Genomic DNA, 14,817 nt, shown 5'->3' on the forward strand with positions numbered 1-14,817 from the left:
AGATTATGGTAAAAGTCTTATTAACAGAAGATGTATGCAACTGAATTTCCAGTCATGTCTTCAAAGTTGAATGCCACCAAAAGCTGCAAGGGCAGAATCTTCCAAGGTCAAGTAGCATTGGCGGGGCCTCATAAGCAGTTGCTGGTATATTGGAAAATTGCCGGTGCGCTCCACATGAATTTCTATCCATTGATATTAATGAGTCGAAACCAGCGGCAGTGTACTGCAGTTTTCTGATAAGCTGCCCGTTGTGTTGGGCTCTGCCTTTTGCACAAGGCATTGGAAATTGCAGTCCATGTGCCCGTTGTTGGTGTGACTGGAGCAGAACTGCAGGATGTCACATCAGAGGAACTTAACACAAAATAACTGGTCCCGGGTAAGCATGAAGCAATGTAACAAAAGGTGACAGAAATCCACCATCTGCAGTATTCATCACACTCAATGGTAATGCACCTTATATGGACTCGGCTTCTCTTATAGTGTGTCACAGAGAAGAATCCCAATGTATAATGTTCAACATGTACTCATTCTGTTACCATTAATCCACCATTAAATTGACAATATTACTGTTTAGTAGGTAATGTACAACATAGGACTATGTTATGCGATCAGATGATTGCTATTGAGAAATCTCAGTATAAGAACCTGATTGAACAGCTATCTAGAGTGATATTGGTATAATTCTCTTAAGTTTTGTTTCTTGATTCTTTTCATCTAAAAGACTACTTTAACTACCGATGTGACTCTATTTCATCAAAATAACAGGTGCTGCATGAAACTACGGCAAAGTATATTTTAATTTAGAATTCATTTAGCAATAAATGATTTTACATTATGATACTCAATACATGTTCAGAATAGTGGCACTAAAAATCTCTGTTTAATGTTGCCATTCATATCTATGCACAAGATGTTAATAAATGTTCACAGAGCAGGATATGTTCTTTATGGGTTCATGCATTATGTTTTGTGCTCTCTCTCTCAGGACCTCCTGAAGTTTCTACTGTGGATGGTGCTTTGGTTGCTGGACGTCGGTCCAACCTGACCTGCTCTGCCAAGGGATGGTACTCTGAGGGTATCTCCTTTACCTGGGCATGCCATGGAACAAACATCTGCACAAACGTCACCACACTGACCTCAAAAAGAACTGGTCATGGTACATCTGTTGCTACCAGCCAGCTTGAGATCGTCCCTAAAGTGAGTGACCATGGATCTGTCTGTAGCTGTCAGATCAACCATGTGACTTTCAGACAGCCAGTAATAAATGAGATCAAACTGCATGTTATGTGTGAGTATAATCCTCAACATTTTAAATATTGGTTTTATTCTCTTTAATGTTAAAAATACTGACTTTAACTTTGGACTCCCTCTTATTGTTTCCTCCCTGTTCTCTGTTTACAACTGGGACATATATCTTCATCTTTGCCGTGCCTATGTAAACTATGTAACCTCTGTGTCTATTTTGGCTGCTGTTCTGGACTCAATCCCATTATTTTTATCTCCCTTTTCCTTTCTCTTTTCTTTACCCTTCTTGGACCCTTCTCTCCTGTCTCCCTCCCTGTTACCCAATCATACCTTGTTTCATTTCTGCCCTCGGGTACTTTGTTCATCCAAATCCCTACATCATCCCTTCATTATTCCTCTATTCTCCTGCTGCTCTCCCAGGCTTGAGTCCTTCTTGGATAAGCCGATAGCTTCCCTCTGTGTCTCTCTTGGCAATCTCTGGAGGGCACATCGAGGCATGTGTTGTTGCTGCCTCCACATGAGCGGCAAACCCAACTATTTCATCTTACTCTCCTGCCTACCTTCCCACCCAGCACACTTGCTGGGGGCTAATCCTGCCAATCTCCTTCCTGCTCAGTTCACTCTCCCACCGCTGACCTCATGGAGTCTGCCAGCTGATCAATAATCACCACCCCTCTCCACATCTCCCTCCAAAATATCTTTTCATTTATATACAAGGCCCTTGCCATCTATGATCTTATTGTGGATGATTGCATTGATCTCATTGCTTTGACAGAAACTTGGTTCATGGATGACACCTTACCCCTTAGTGAAGCCTCTCCATCTGGCTACACCCTCCACCACCTGCCCTGCCCAAACTCCCACAGTGGCAGTGTGGCCCCTATTACTAAATCTCACCTTGGTCTGTCCACTTACACTTCTGCCACATTTTGCCCCTCGCCTTGTTCCACTCCTCTTGCCTCTCCTTTAAAATTCTCATTCTCTACCACCCACTGAAACCCCACTCCTTTCCTCCTTCAGCTTTTGCACCAAGCAGCTTCTCATCCTTGGTGATTTCAACCTTCAGCTCAATAGCCCACCTTGGCCTTGCTCCTCTGAGTTCATTGTACTCCCTTAACCTCTCCATAAATGCTCTTCTACCCATATTCATGGCCAGCACCTCAACCTTGCCATCTCATGTAGCCTCACTGTTCTCATCATCTCAATCACAGACAAGGCCAAATCTGATCACTTCCTTGTTTCCCTCACCACTCACATCCTCCTTCCCCTTCCAACCCTCACCTTCTGTGTCCACTCCTGAAAAAAACTTTCCCCTAAGACATTTTAATGGCACTTTCAAACTTCCAACTGTCAAGCCTATGGGTCTCCATTTGCCACAATACTTCTGTAGCTATAGATCTGATCAATCACACCCTCAGCTATGCCCTTGATGCCATTTTCCCCAGTACTCTCAAACACCTTGGTTGTTCCCCCGGCACAACGCCCATCTTCACTGCTTTAAATTCAAGAGAGGGGATCTCATAGAAACATATAAAATTCTGGCGGGACTGGACAGGTTAGATGCAGGAAGAATGTTCCCGATGTTGGGGAAGTCCAGAACCAGGGGTCACAGTCTTAGGATAAGGGGTAAGCCATTTAGGACCGAGATGAGGAGAAACTTCTTCACTCAGAGTGTTGTTAACCTGTGGAATTCTCTACTGCAGAGAGTTGTTGATGCCAGTTCGTTAGATATATTCAAGAGGGAGTTAGATATGGCCCTTACAGCTAAAGGGATCAAGGGGTATGGAGAGAAAGCAGGAAAGGCGTACTGAGGTGAATGATCAGCCATGATCTTATTGAATGGTGGTGCAGGCTCGAAGGGCCGAATGGCCTACTCCTGCACCTATTTTCTATGTTTCTATGTTTAAGAGGCACAGAAATGAATTTATGGCACAACTGGTTTAGCCATTCATCGCTAAATCCGATGTCACCACCCTCCTCAAAAAACCACCCATGACCATGTCTTTGCAGCCTACTGTCCCCATCTTCAACCTCACTTTCCTCTCCAAAGTCCTTGAAAATGTCACTTCCCACATTGGTGCTCATCTTTCCTACAACTCCATGTTTGAACTTCTCCAATCAGGTTTACACCCCTGCCAGAGCATTGGAATGGCCCAAATCAAAGTCACAAATTACATCCTCTGTGACTGTGGACATAGTGCTACTATCTCTCCTCATCTTTCATGTCCTCTGCAGTCTGTGATACTGTCGACCACATCATGCTCCTCAAATGCCTCTCCTCCATCTTCCAGCTGAGTGGGACTGCCCTCGCCTGGTCTCACTCTTACCTATTCAGTTGTAGCCAGAGAATCTCCTGCAAAGGCATTTCTTTTCACCCTGATACGGTTACCTCTGGCATCCTTAAGGATCTATCCTTGGGGCCCCTCCTTTTTCTCATCTACATGCTGCCCATTGCTGGCATCATCTGAAGAAATTACATCAGGTTTCACATGTATGCTGAAGGCACACAGCTCTTCTCACTCAACCCTTCCACTGCCTCTTTGTTGTCAGACTGTTTGTCTGAGATTCAGTCCTGGAAGAGCCCCAATTTCCTCCAATTAAATGTTGGAAAGGCCGATGCCATTGCCTTTGGCTCCCACAAAACATTCTGTTCCTTCGCCACCAATTCCATCTCCTTCCCTGGTCACTGTCTCAGGCTGAATCAGGCATTTTGCATCCTGGTGCATATTTGACGCTTAGCTGAACTTCCAAACCTATATCCTCTCCATCTCAAAGACCCCCTACTTCCAACCTCGGAATATCGCCCATCTTTGCCTCTGTCTCATGTATTCTGCTGCTGAAACCCCCATCCATTCTTTTGTTACCTCCAGATTCGACTATTCCAATGCTCTCCTGGCCAGCTTCCCATTTTCCACTCCCATAAACTTGAGAACATCAAAATCTCTGCTATACATATCTTAACCCACACCAAGTTCTACTCTCCCATCACCCTTGTGCTCACCGACCTACATTCTCTTCCAGTCCGATAACCCTCCAAGAACTCTGCATTTCTCCAAATCTGGCCTTGTACATTCCCCACTCTCCTTGCCACATCATTGGTAGCCCTGCCTTCAGCCTTCTAGGCTCTGGAATTCCCTCCCTAAACCTCTCCACCTCTCTCCTTTTAAGACACTCCTAAAAACCTAACTCTTTGACCAAGCTTTTAGTTACACTTCCTAATATTTTCTTCATTGGCTCGGTAGCAATGTTTGTCTGATTAGACTCCTGTGAAGTGCATTGGGATATTTTCCTATCAGAAATGCGTAATGTAAATGCAAGTTGCTATTGTATTCACATTATTTCTATGTAAAATTAAGTGCACATTATCTTTACTGTTAGATGGGCCGCAAGATCCCACAATAATGTACAGGTTGACCAAGAATGGCAGTTACCATCCTGGGACGTGTAGCCCCATCACCGTCCCTACTAACTCATTCCTGGAACTGAGTTGCTCCGTGGACAGTAACCCAGCCTCCTCTGTGATCTGGGTAAAGGATGGGGAGAACCACACTGAGATGTTCCAACTCGCAGCTGGATTAAATAGTTCAAAACTGAAGATAAGTCATTTCCAGCCTGAAGTTAGAGGAGTCTACTGGTGTTTGGCAAACAACAGCTATGGCCGGGGAAACGCAAGTGTTTCAATAGAAGCTGAACAGGAAGGTAAATAGAATCTAAAAATACTCATGCAAAGATCGCAGTGTCTGTTGCAGTGGAATCACTTTTAAATAATCGGAGCGCAACTTAATTGTTTCAGGCATTTTCTCCCCTGGTCTCAAGTGGATGAATTGTAATATTTGTTCAATTTTAAAATACACTTGTGTAGCAAATAACACATACCATTCCGAAAACATTATCAATGTTAAGCCACTTACAGATTATAGTAAATTTGTCCATGATTAATACCACTTGATTGCAGCTATAAGACCAACGATTTGCTTTTCCGTACAGCTTTTTAATGTTGGGCCAAGAAAATGGAAAATTAAAATGCTGCAGTTTTATTTATCGACAGTAGTGTACATCAGACACAAAACTTGCTTTGGAATCTGAAGAAAATAGCTGTGCTGTTGTCACAGAAAAATTAAAATATTGTATTTGTATAACATCTTTTCATGTCTTCTAGAAATATCTCCAAGCACTTCAAATACAGTAAATTGTGTTTAGGTGTGGTGACCATTTATTAATTGTGATTTTATTATTATTTACCATCTCTTTCACAGGTCATTGGTATTTTTCTGTTCTGGTTCCACTCATTGCTCTCAGTGGATTTATCGCTGCGGTAACAATATACTTTTATCTGAACTGGAAGAGGCAGTTGAAAGGTAAATCTTAAAATAAATCATTGGTTGTAGGTGTTAACCTTACCATTGACATCAATAGCAAGCTGTAAAATGATGTGGTTTTCACTAGCCAGTGTGATTATACAGTCCTTTGCAGTATTGTGTTTGTACGTGTTCTTGCTTGTTGGGGTATTTTCATGTCCCAATCTTTCTGTTACATAGGCTGTTCATACCAAGCTCAGGCACTATAGAAGATATTTTTAAACATTCTCTGAATTTCTGGATGTCATACCAGAACTACGGTATGCTATACCAGAAAATTAAATAATATATTGGGATTTTGATCAAGACAAAACCAAAATTATTTTTGCAGAAAATATGTAACCAATATTTTCTATTAGTTGCTGAATGGCATCCTTTCACGGTTGGATTAGGATGCAGGAGGTAAATTAACTGTACTCCAACATTTCTATCTCTGTAATACGTGTCAGTATTTGACTAGAATTGGGACTGAAGGACATACTGAAACTAAAGGTACACAAATTACAGAGACCTGAAAGTTACATCTCAGGATCCTGAGGAAAGCTCGGGAAGTAATAGCAAAGGCTCTGACTATAATTTTCTAAAACTCATTGGGAAAGAAAGTTGTACCAGATGACTGGAGGATGAAAAAATTGATGGAGTTTTGGTTTCCATATTTATGAAAGGATATACTTGCTTCGGAGGTAGTTCAGAGAAGGTTCAATAGGTTGATTCCGGAGATGAGGGGATTGACTTATGAGGAAAGGTTGAGTAGGTTGGGCTTCTACTCATTGGAATTCAGAAGAATGAGAGGTAATCTTATCGAAAAGTATAATATTATGAGAGGGCTTGACAAGGTGGATGCAGAGAGGATGTTTCCACTGATGGGGGAGACTACAACTAGAGGGCACGATCTTAGAATAAGGGGCCGCCCATTTAAAACAGATAAGGAGAAATTTCTTCTCTCAGAGGGTTGTAAATCTGTGGAATTCGCTGCCTCAGAGAGCTGTGGAAAGTGGGACATTGAATAAATTTAAGACAAAAATAGACAGTTTCTTAAATGATAAGGGGTTATGGGGAGCGGGCAGGGAAGTGGAGCTGAGTCCATGATCAGATCAGCCATGATTTTATTGAATGGCGGAGCAGGCTCGAGGGGCAGTATGGCCTACTCCTGTTCCTATTTCTTAGGTTCTTATACCCTTCTTCACAAAATGAGATAAACCAGGAAATTGGAGACAAGTTACACTTATTTCAGTTGTGAGTAAACTACTAGAGTCTATAACACAGGATTAGGGGCTCAATTTTTCCCAACCCCTTTTTTCGGCGCACTTACCTTAAATGCGCTGACTTTGCACGCTGTAAATGGCGACGGAAAAAAGGGGCCCCATCCTGCCCGCTCAGCCGACTCTCCGGTGTCCCAGCGTGGTGTAGCTAGTGAAGTAGGGGGCGGAGCAACAGGCCAGCTCAGAAAGCACTGCCGGCAGCTGTGCGCATGCGCAGTGAAGTCTGCGCGCATGCGCAGTGAAATCTGCGCACATGCTCCTCGCCCTCCCAGCGTGTCCTGCGTGAGTAGGACTCGATGCTCGCAGCCCCTATCCCTGGCCAAAGAGACACCCCGATCTTCGCCGCACCCTATCCCCGGCCGTGTGGCCTCTCGCACCGGCTGGCCGGTGCGCTGACTTCCCGGGCTGAGGTAGGACCTCAGTTTTATTTTTTATTTATTGATGGTTGTGCTTGAGAGTTTTGATTGGGGCGGGGAGGGGGGGAAGAAAGAGTGTTTTGGGGGGCGGGAGGAAGAAAGATTGTTTTGATGGGGTGGGGGGGGGGGGAATTTAAAAAAAAACTTGATTCTGGCATAAAGGTAGGACTTCTACTTTTTATTTGTTATTGATTGATTACTTATTCCTTTTTGTGCTTTGTTTAGTGCTTTGTAAGTCTTGGTGCAGATCCTCAGCTTCCTTGTATTTTTTATTTGTTATTGAATGCTTATTTTTGTGTTTTGTTTAGTGCTTTGTAAGTCTTGGTGCTTTAAATGTACCAACCTGCGCCGAATTCTTAACTGCCCGCAATGTTTTTCAGAGCTGGCCACATACGCTGACCTCAGTCGATTTGGAGTAAGTTTTAGCTGGCCAAAGTGGCATAAATGGCCAAAACTGGCGTAAGTGTCTGGGAACGCCCCCTTTTGGAAAAAAAAAACTGAACTAAAAAAAAACTCGTACCTAACTGACTTACTCTGGAGCAAATTTTTTGAGGAAAATGGCATTTTTTAACTTACGCCAGAAAAAAACAACTTACTCCAAAAAAATTGGAGCAAGTCATGGCCAAAATTGGGCCCAAAATTACTAACAGGAGTTAATCGGGGCCAATCGGCACAGATTTCTAAAAGGCAGGAATTGCAGTGGATACAGGTTATATGGATTTTCAAAAAGAATTCATTAAGCTGCCATATGGCAATGGCATATGTAATTGGCTGAAGGTATGGTTGGAGAGTAGGAAGCAAAGAGTATTGGTAAAAGGCTGTTTCTTGTCTGGAATGGTTTGCTGACTTGTGTCCCATCGGGATCTGTATTGGGTCACTATTATTTGCTCTATACAGAAACGATTTGGATTTAGGAATTGAGGAAATAGTATCAAAATTGGCTGATCACGTGGAATTGGAAGATATGGGAAATTGTAATCAGGATTGTGAAATACTGCAGAATATATAGATAGGCAAACAGGATTGGTATATAGGCAGCAGATGCAATTCACTGCAGAAAAATATGAGTTAATACATTTTGGAAGTAAAAACAGAGGGAATATTTTAAATTCGAGGAGCAGGGCGATTTGCTGTGCAGAAAGATAAGCAATTTAAACCACAAGTAGATAAACTGAATCCATGGTTTTGCATCTGGAGGCATAGAATAGAAAAAGTGGTAATGTTGAACTTTTTAGTTCAGCCAAAGTTGGAGCATTGTATCTAGACAATGGAAACGGTGCAGCAAGGATTCACTAGGATGTTCGCGGGAATGAGGAATTACTGTTAGGAAGAGACTTAAGAAGATAGGGCTTGATTTTGTTTAGAGCTGAGAAGGTTAAGAGTGTCCTGAAAGAGGGTTTAACATACGGTAAATAATGAGAGATTGTCTCAACTGTTCACTGCGACAGTAACGAGAGGGCACAAAGTTTAAGATAATCACAAACGAATTGAAGTGGAAGTTAGAAAAAATGATCTTTACACGGTTGCTGCTTCGAATATGGAATTCACTGCCACAAACCATTATTGGGACAGAATCCATGAATTTTTAAAAGAAGGATAGTTGCTTGACGAAGAGGGATATTAAAGAATATGGAGAGTGAGCAGGAGAGTGGGAATAGATTATGTGGAGAAAAAACACTGGACAAACCTAATTGGGCAAACAGTCTGTTTCTATACTGTAGCATGATCTCCATCTTTTCTATAATCAGCTTTATTTGTTTCTCAGAATAATAAATCTACGCAGTGGAATGAAAGTTTAAATTACGCAGATGCTGTTGGAAATTTTTGTTGCTGTGCGTCAAAAACTATTTAACGGCATTCCGTTGCGATTGTTTGTTGTTTTGTCAAGTTTCCTCTCTTGCTCCTCTAAAGATCCAAACACTCTGTCTTACATGCACTTCCTGTTCTCAGCGCCGTCTGTGTATAGAAATCAAAACTTAGCATCTCACAACCTCAGAACTGTGGAATGCTTTAGTGTTTCCTTTCTCCTACAATATACGGGCTTTTATAACTAAAGCGTGATATTATCTAACCACTAATTCTTGATATTTCTCACCCTCTCTCCAACCCTTTTCAACATTAATATCCAAAACAATAGAGGTCCAAAATTACATCAGCGCATCTAAGAATGTAAACGCTGAGTGTACAATTGGCAATTAGTAGTCAAACGCTTATTTGTATGACATCCCTCTGTCCACTACCTCAATGAAGGCATTAACTTTTGTACTTTAAATGCTATAATGTCAGTGGAAAAACAATAGACAAATGAATAGAAACACAGAAAATAGGTGCAGGAGTAGGCCATTCGGCCATTCGAGGCTGCACCGCCATTCAATGAGTTCATGGCTGAACATGCAACTTCAGTACCCCATTCCTGCTTTCTCGCCATACCCCTTGATCCTCCTAGTAGTAAGGACTTCATCTAACTCCTTTTTGAATATATTTAGTGAATTGGCCTCAACAACTTTCTGTGGTAGAGAATTCCACAGGTTCACCACTCTCTGGGTGAAGAGGTTTCTCCTCATCTCGGTCCTAAATGGCTTACCCCTTATCCTTAGACTGTGACCCCTGGTTCTGGACTTCCCCAACATTGGGAACATTCTTCCTGCATCTAACCTGTCTAAACCCGTCAGAATTTTAAACGTTTCTATGAGATCCCCTCTCATTCTTCTGAACTTCAGTGAATACAAGCCCAGTTGATCCAGTCTTTCTTGATATGTCAGTCCCGCCGTCCCGGGAATCAGTCTGGTGAACCTTCGCTGCACTCCCTCAATAGCAAGAATGTCCTTCCTCAAGTTAGGAGACCAAAACTGTACACAATACTCCAGGTGTGGCCTCACCAAGGCCCTGTACAACTGTAGCAACACTTCCCTGCCCTTGTACTCAAATCCCCTCGCTATGAAGGCCAACATGCCATTTGCTTTCTTAACCGCCTGCTGTACCTGCATGCCAACCTTCAATGACTGATGTACCATGACACCCAGGTCTCGTTGCACCTCCCCTTTTCCTAATCTGGCACCATTCAGATAGTAGTCTGTCTCTCTGTTTTTAGCACCAAAGTGGATAACCTCACATTTATCCACATTATACTTCATCTGCCATGCCTTTGCCCACTCACCTAACCTATCCAAGTCGCTCTGCAGCCTCATAGCATCCTCCTCGCAGCTCACACTGCCACCCAACTTAGTGTCATCTGCAAATTTGGAGATACTACATTTAATCCCCTTGTCTAAATCGTTGATGTACAATGTAAACAGCTGGGGCCCCAGCACAGAACCTTGCGTTACCCCACTAGTCACTGCCTGCCATTCTGAAAAGTACCCATTTACTCTTTGCTTCCTGTCTGCCAACCAGTTCTCAATCCACGTCAGCACACTACCCCCAGTCCCATGTGCTTTAACTTTGCACATTAATCTCTTATGTGGGACCTTGTCGAAAGCCTTCTGAAAGTCCAAATACACCAAATCAACTGGTTCTCCCTTGTCCACTCTACTGGAAACATCCTCAAAAAATTCCAGAAGATTTGTCAAGCATGATTTCCCTTTCACAAATCCATGCTGACTTGGACCTATCATGTCACCTCTTTCCAAATGCACTGCTATGACATCCTTAATAATTGATTCCATCATTTTACCCACTACCGATGTCAGACTGACCGGTCTATAATTCCCTGATTTCTCTCTCCCTCCTTTTTTAAAAAGTGGGGTTGCATTGGCTACCCTCCACTCCATAGGAACTGATCCAGAGTCTATGGAATGTTGGAAAATGACTGTCAATGCATCCACTATTTCCAAGGCCACCTCCTTAAGTAATCTGGGATGCAGTCCATCAGGCCCTGGGGATTTATCGGCCTTCAATCCCATCAATTTCCCCAACACAATTTCCCGACTAATAAGGATTTTCCTCAGTTCCTCCTTCTTACTAGACCCTCTGACCACTTTTATATCCGGAAGGTTGTTTGTGTCCTCCTTAGTGAATACTGAACCAAAGTACTTGTTCAATTGGTCTGCCATTTCTTTCTTCCCCGTTATGACTTCCCCTGATTCTGACTGCAGGGGACCTACGTTTGTCTTTACTAACCTTTTTCTCTTTACATATCTGTAGAAGCTTTTACAGTCCGTCTGCAAGCTTCCTCTCGTACTCTATTTTCCCTACCCTAATCAAACCCTTTGTCCTCCTCTGCTGCGTTCTAAATTTCTCCCAGTCCCTGGCTAATTTGTATGCCACTTCCTTGGCTTTAATACTATCCCTGATTTCCCTTGATAGCCATGGTTGAGCCACCTTCCCTTTTTTATTTTTACGCCAGACAGGGATGTACAATTGTTGTAGTTCATCCATGCGGTTTCTAAATGTCTGCCATTGCCCATCCACTGTCAACCCCTTAAGTATCATTCACTAATCGATCCTAGCCAATTCACGCCTCATACCTTCAAAGTTACCCTTCTTTAAGTTCTGGACCATGGTCTCTGAATTAACTGTTTCATTCTCCATCCTAATGTAGAATTCCACCATATTATGGTCACTCTTCCCCAAGGGACCTCGCACAATGAGATTGCTAATTAATCCTCTCTCATTACACAACATCCAGTCTAGATGACCTCCCTCCTAGTTGGTTCCTTGACATATTGGTCTAGAAAACCATCCCTTATGCACTCCAGGAAATCCTCCTCCACCGTATTGCTTCTAGTTTGGTTAGTCCAATCTATATGCATATTACAGTCACCCATGATAACTGCTGCATCTTTATTGCATGCACCCCTAATTTCCTGTTTGATGCCCTCCCCAACATCACTACTACTGTTTGGAGGTCTGTACACAACTCCCACTAACATTTTTTGCCCTTTGGTGTTCTGCAGCTCTACCCATTTAGATTCCACATCATCCAAGCTAATGCCCTTCCTAACTATTGCATTAATCTCCCCTTTAACCAGCAATGCTACCCCACCTCCTTTTCCTTTTATTCTATCCTTCCTGAATGTTGAATACCCATGGATGTTGAGTTCCCAGCCCTGATCATCCTGGAGCCATGTCTCTGTAATCCCAATCACATCATACCTGTTAACATTTATTTGCAGAGTTAATTCATCCACCTTATTACGGATACTCCTTGCATTAAGACACAAAGCCTTCAGGCTTGTTTTTTTTAACACCCTTTGTACTTTTAGAATTATGATGTCGTGTGGCCTTTTTTGTTTCTTGCCTGTACACATACACTAATGTGTTAAGCATTTGTCCACTAATATCGCTAATAGTAATGTCTAGGCTTATCTCCGTGATGGATAAGCACTTGCTCTGACAGAGAGAGCAGAGATTGTATTCCTAAAAATAAATCACCTCAACTCCACAAAAACTCTTGAATTCATTTCCATCCTTTTTAGCTTGCGCTACGTAACATATCATCAGCATATTGTGTATTAAACAGAATATAAAAATATTGTAAATGGTTGAAAATATTAAAAGATTTGTGACTCACAGTTACTGAGAATTAGCTGGGTTAACAGAAAATGTTGATGCGTTCATTGCCTGTACACATTGACTCATCAACTCAAAGTGAAACAGCGTTGGAAATTGTGTGGTATTAACTATTCACTGCAAGATTCTTCTTTTTATTGTTGCACCTCTAACTGCTGATATATTAGTTCAATATAGTAGGTCAATAGTTTATATATTTCACCAAGGTTTGAAGTAGATGTTGTGAAGTACAAAGTATTATTGGAAGAAATGTGATTTTTGAAAAAAAAGCTGGGAATATTTGATGGCACAGAGCTGGGCGTGCCTGTGGGCGCAGTGCTGGGAGTGCCTGTGGGCGCAGTGCTGGGAGTGCCTGTGGGCGCAGTGCTGGGAGTGCCTGTGGGCACTGTTAAGCAAATATTATAGCAACCCTAAATTTATTTCTGTGTAATAAGATCTCTGTTTACCATTATGTAATGCTGCTCATACACAAGGGCTTTAATATCTCTGCAAGCAGAGTGTGTTACCACTGAATATCTGGGTTCCACTAGAACCACTTAGTTTCAGACCTCATTACAGCCTTGGTCCAAACATGGACACAATATTTGAATTCCAGAGTGGAGGTGAGAGTGATTGCCCTTGACATCAAGGCAGAATCTGACCTGACTGTGGCATCAAGCATCCCTGGTAAAATGAAGTCAATGGGAATGAGGGGAAAACTTTTAAGTGGCTGGAGTCCTACCTGGCATAAAGGAAGATGGTTGTGGTTATTGGAGGCCAATCATCTCAACCCAAGGTCATTGCTGCAGGAGTTCCTTAAGGCAGAGTCCTAGGCCCAACCATCTTCATCAACGACCTTCCTTCCATCATAAGGTCAGAAGTGGAGCTGTTCACTGATGACTGTACAGTGTTTAGCTCCATTTATCATTCCTCAGAAAATGAAGCAGTCCATGCCCGCATGCAGTAAGACCCAGACAATATTCAGGTTTGGGCTAATAAGTGGCAAGTAACCTTTGTGCTCTGCAAGTGCCAGGGAATGACAATCTCCAACCACCTCCTCATGACAATTAATGTCTTTACCATCGCCAAGTCCCCCACCTGGGAGTCACCATTGCCCGGAAACACAATTACACCACTTCAATTCGATGGCTACTAGAGCAGAACAGAGGCTGATATTGCCTTCCGATTCTTCAAAGCGTCTCCACCACCTACAAGGCACAAGTCAGGAGTGTGATGGAATACTCTTCACTTGCCTGGATGAGTGAGCAGTTCACTTGATCATCAGCCCATCCACCACCTCAAACATCCACCAGTGTGTACTATCCACAGGATGCACTCTAGCAACTCGCCACAACTTGGACAGCAGCACCTTTACATCTCTGTTAATTCAGGAATATCAAGTTTGGTGATTCCTCAGTTAAAGCTAATAAATTAGTATACAAATAACAACTAAATGCTATTGATTGCCATTGAGAACACTTGTTCATAATGTAATAAAATCACAATAGGATGTTCTTAACATTAAATAATTTCAAATGGTGATGTGCTTTCCTGTGCAATGTACTCAATCAGAAAAACAGCTTCTTCTCAATAAAAACTGACATTTTCAGTAAAGAGGTTTAGATTAGTGTGAGTCCATGGGTGAGTGACAGTGCTAAACTAATGGTCATTATGCAGGAGTTCCTGGATAGCTATCAGTAATCATTTATCATATCTTGACTCAAACTGTAAGGTGTATTTCAATTGAAATATTATTAATTTTCCTCCATAAACTTTTAAAACCGGAGGATGTTGTTTTAACAGTCATTTCTGAAGACCGGGAATCCTCCTAAGTTCTGTGTACAAAACAAGGCCAAGGTCAGAGGAAATTGTGCCTGAGTTACAGCTACGTACAATACACAGATGTGTGAGGAAACTGTATTAATGTTGATCCAATATGGGCATTGATGTGCAGCCCACGAGAGGTTGTTTAGAATATATTTGGGGAATATATATTTTTTTTAAAAGCTCCAATTTGAAGATGTAAAGAATATTCAGTTACAGTGT

At 42.3% G+C, this 14,817-nt stretch overlaps 1 protein-coding gene across 1 annotated transcript in view; it reads left to right on the plus strand.

The window, feature by feature from the left end:
- LOC139275658 (sialic acid-binding Ig-like lectin 14) overlaps positions 1–14,817 on the plus strand; it is an 80,890-nt gene that overhangs the window by 13,334 nt on the left and 52,739 nt on the right. The window contains exons 3-5 of the mRNA XM_070892825.1: positions 986–1,288; positions 4,624–4,944; positions 5,502–5,603. Coding sequence (XP_070748926.1) covers positions 986–1,288; positions 4,624–4,944; positions 5,502–5,603 — 726 coding nt within the window. The remainder of the gene's footprint in view (positions 1–985; positions 1,289–4,623; positions 4,945–5,501; positions 5,604–14,817) is intronic.

The sequence above is a fragment of the Pristiophorus japonicus genome, chromosome 11 (genome assembly GCF_044704955.1).
Source record: "Pristiophorus japonicus isolate sPriJap1 chromosome 11, sPriJap1.hap1, whole genome shotgun sequence".
In the NCBI taxonomy this organism is placed as follows: Eukaryota; Metazoa; Chordata; class Chondrichthyes; family Pristiophoridae; genus Pristiophorus; species Pristiophorus japonicus.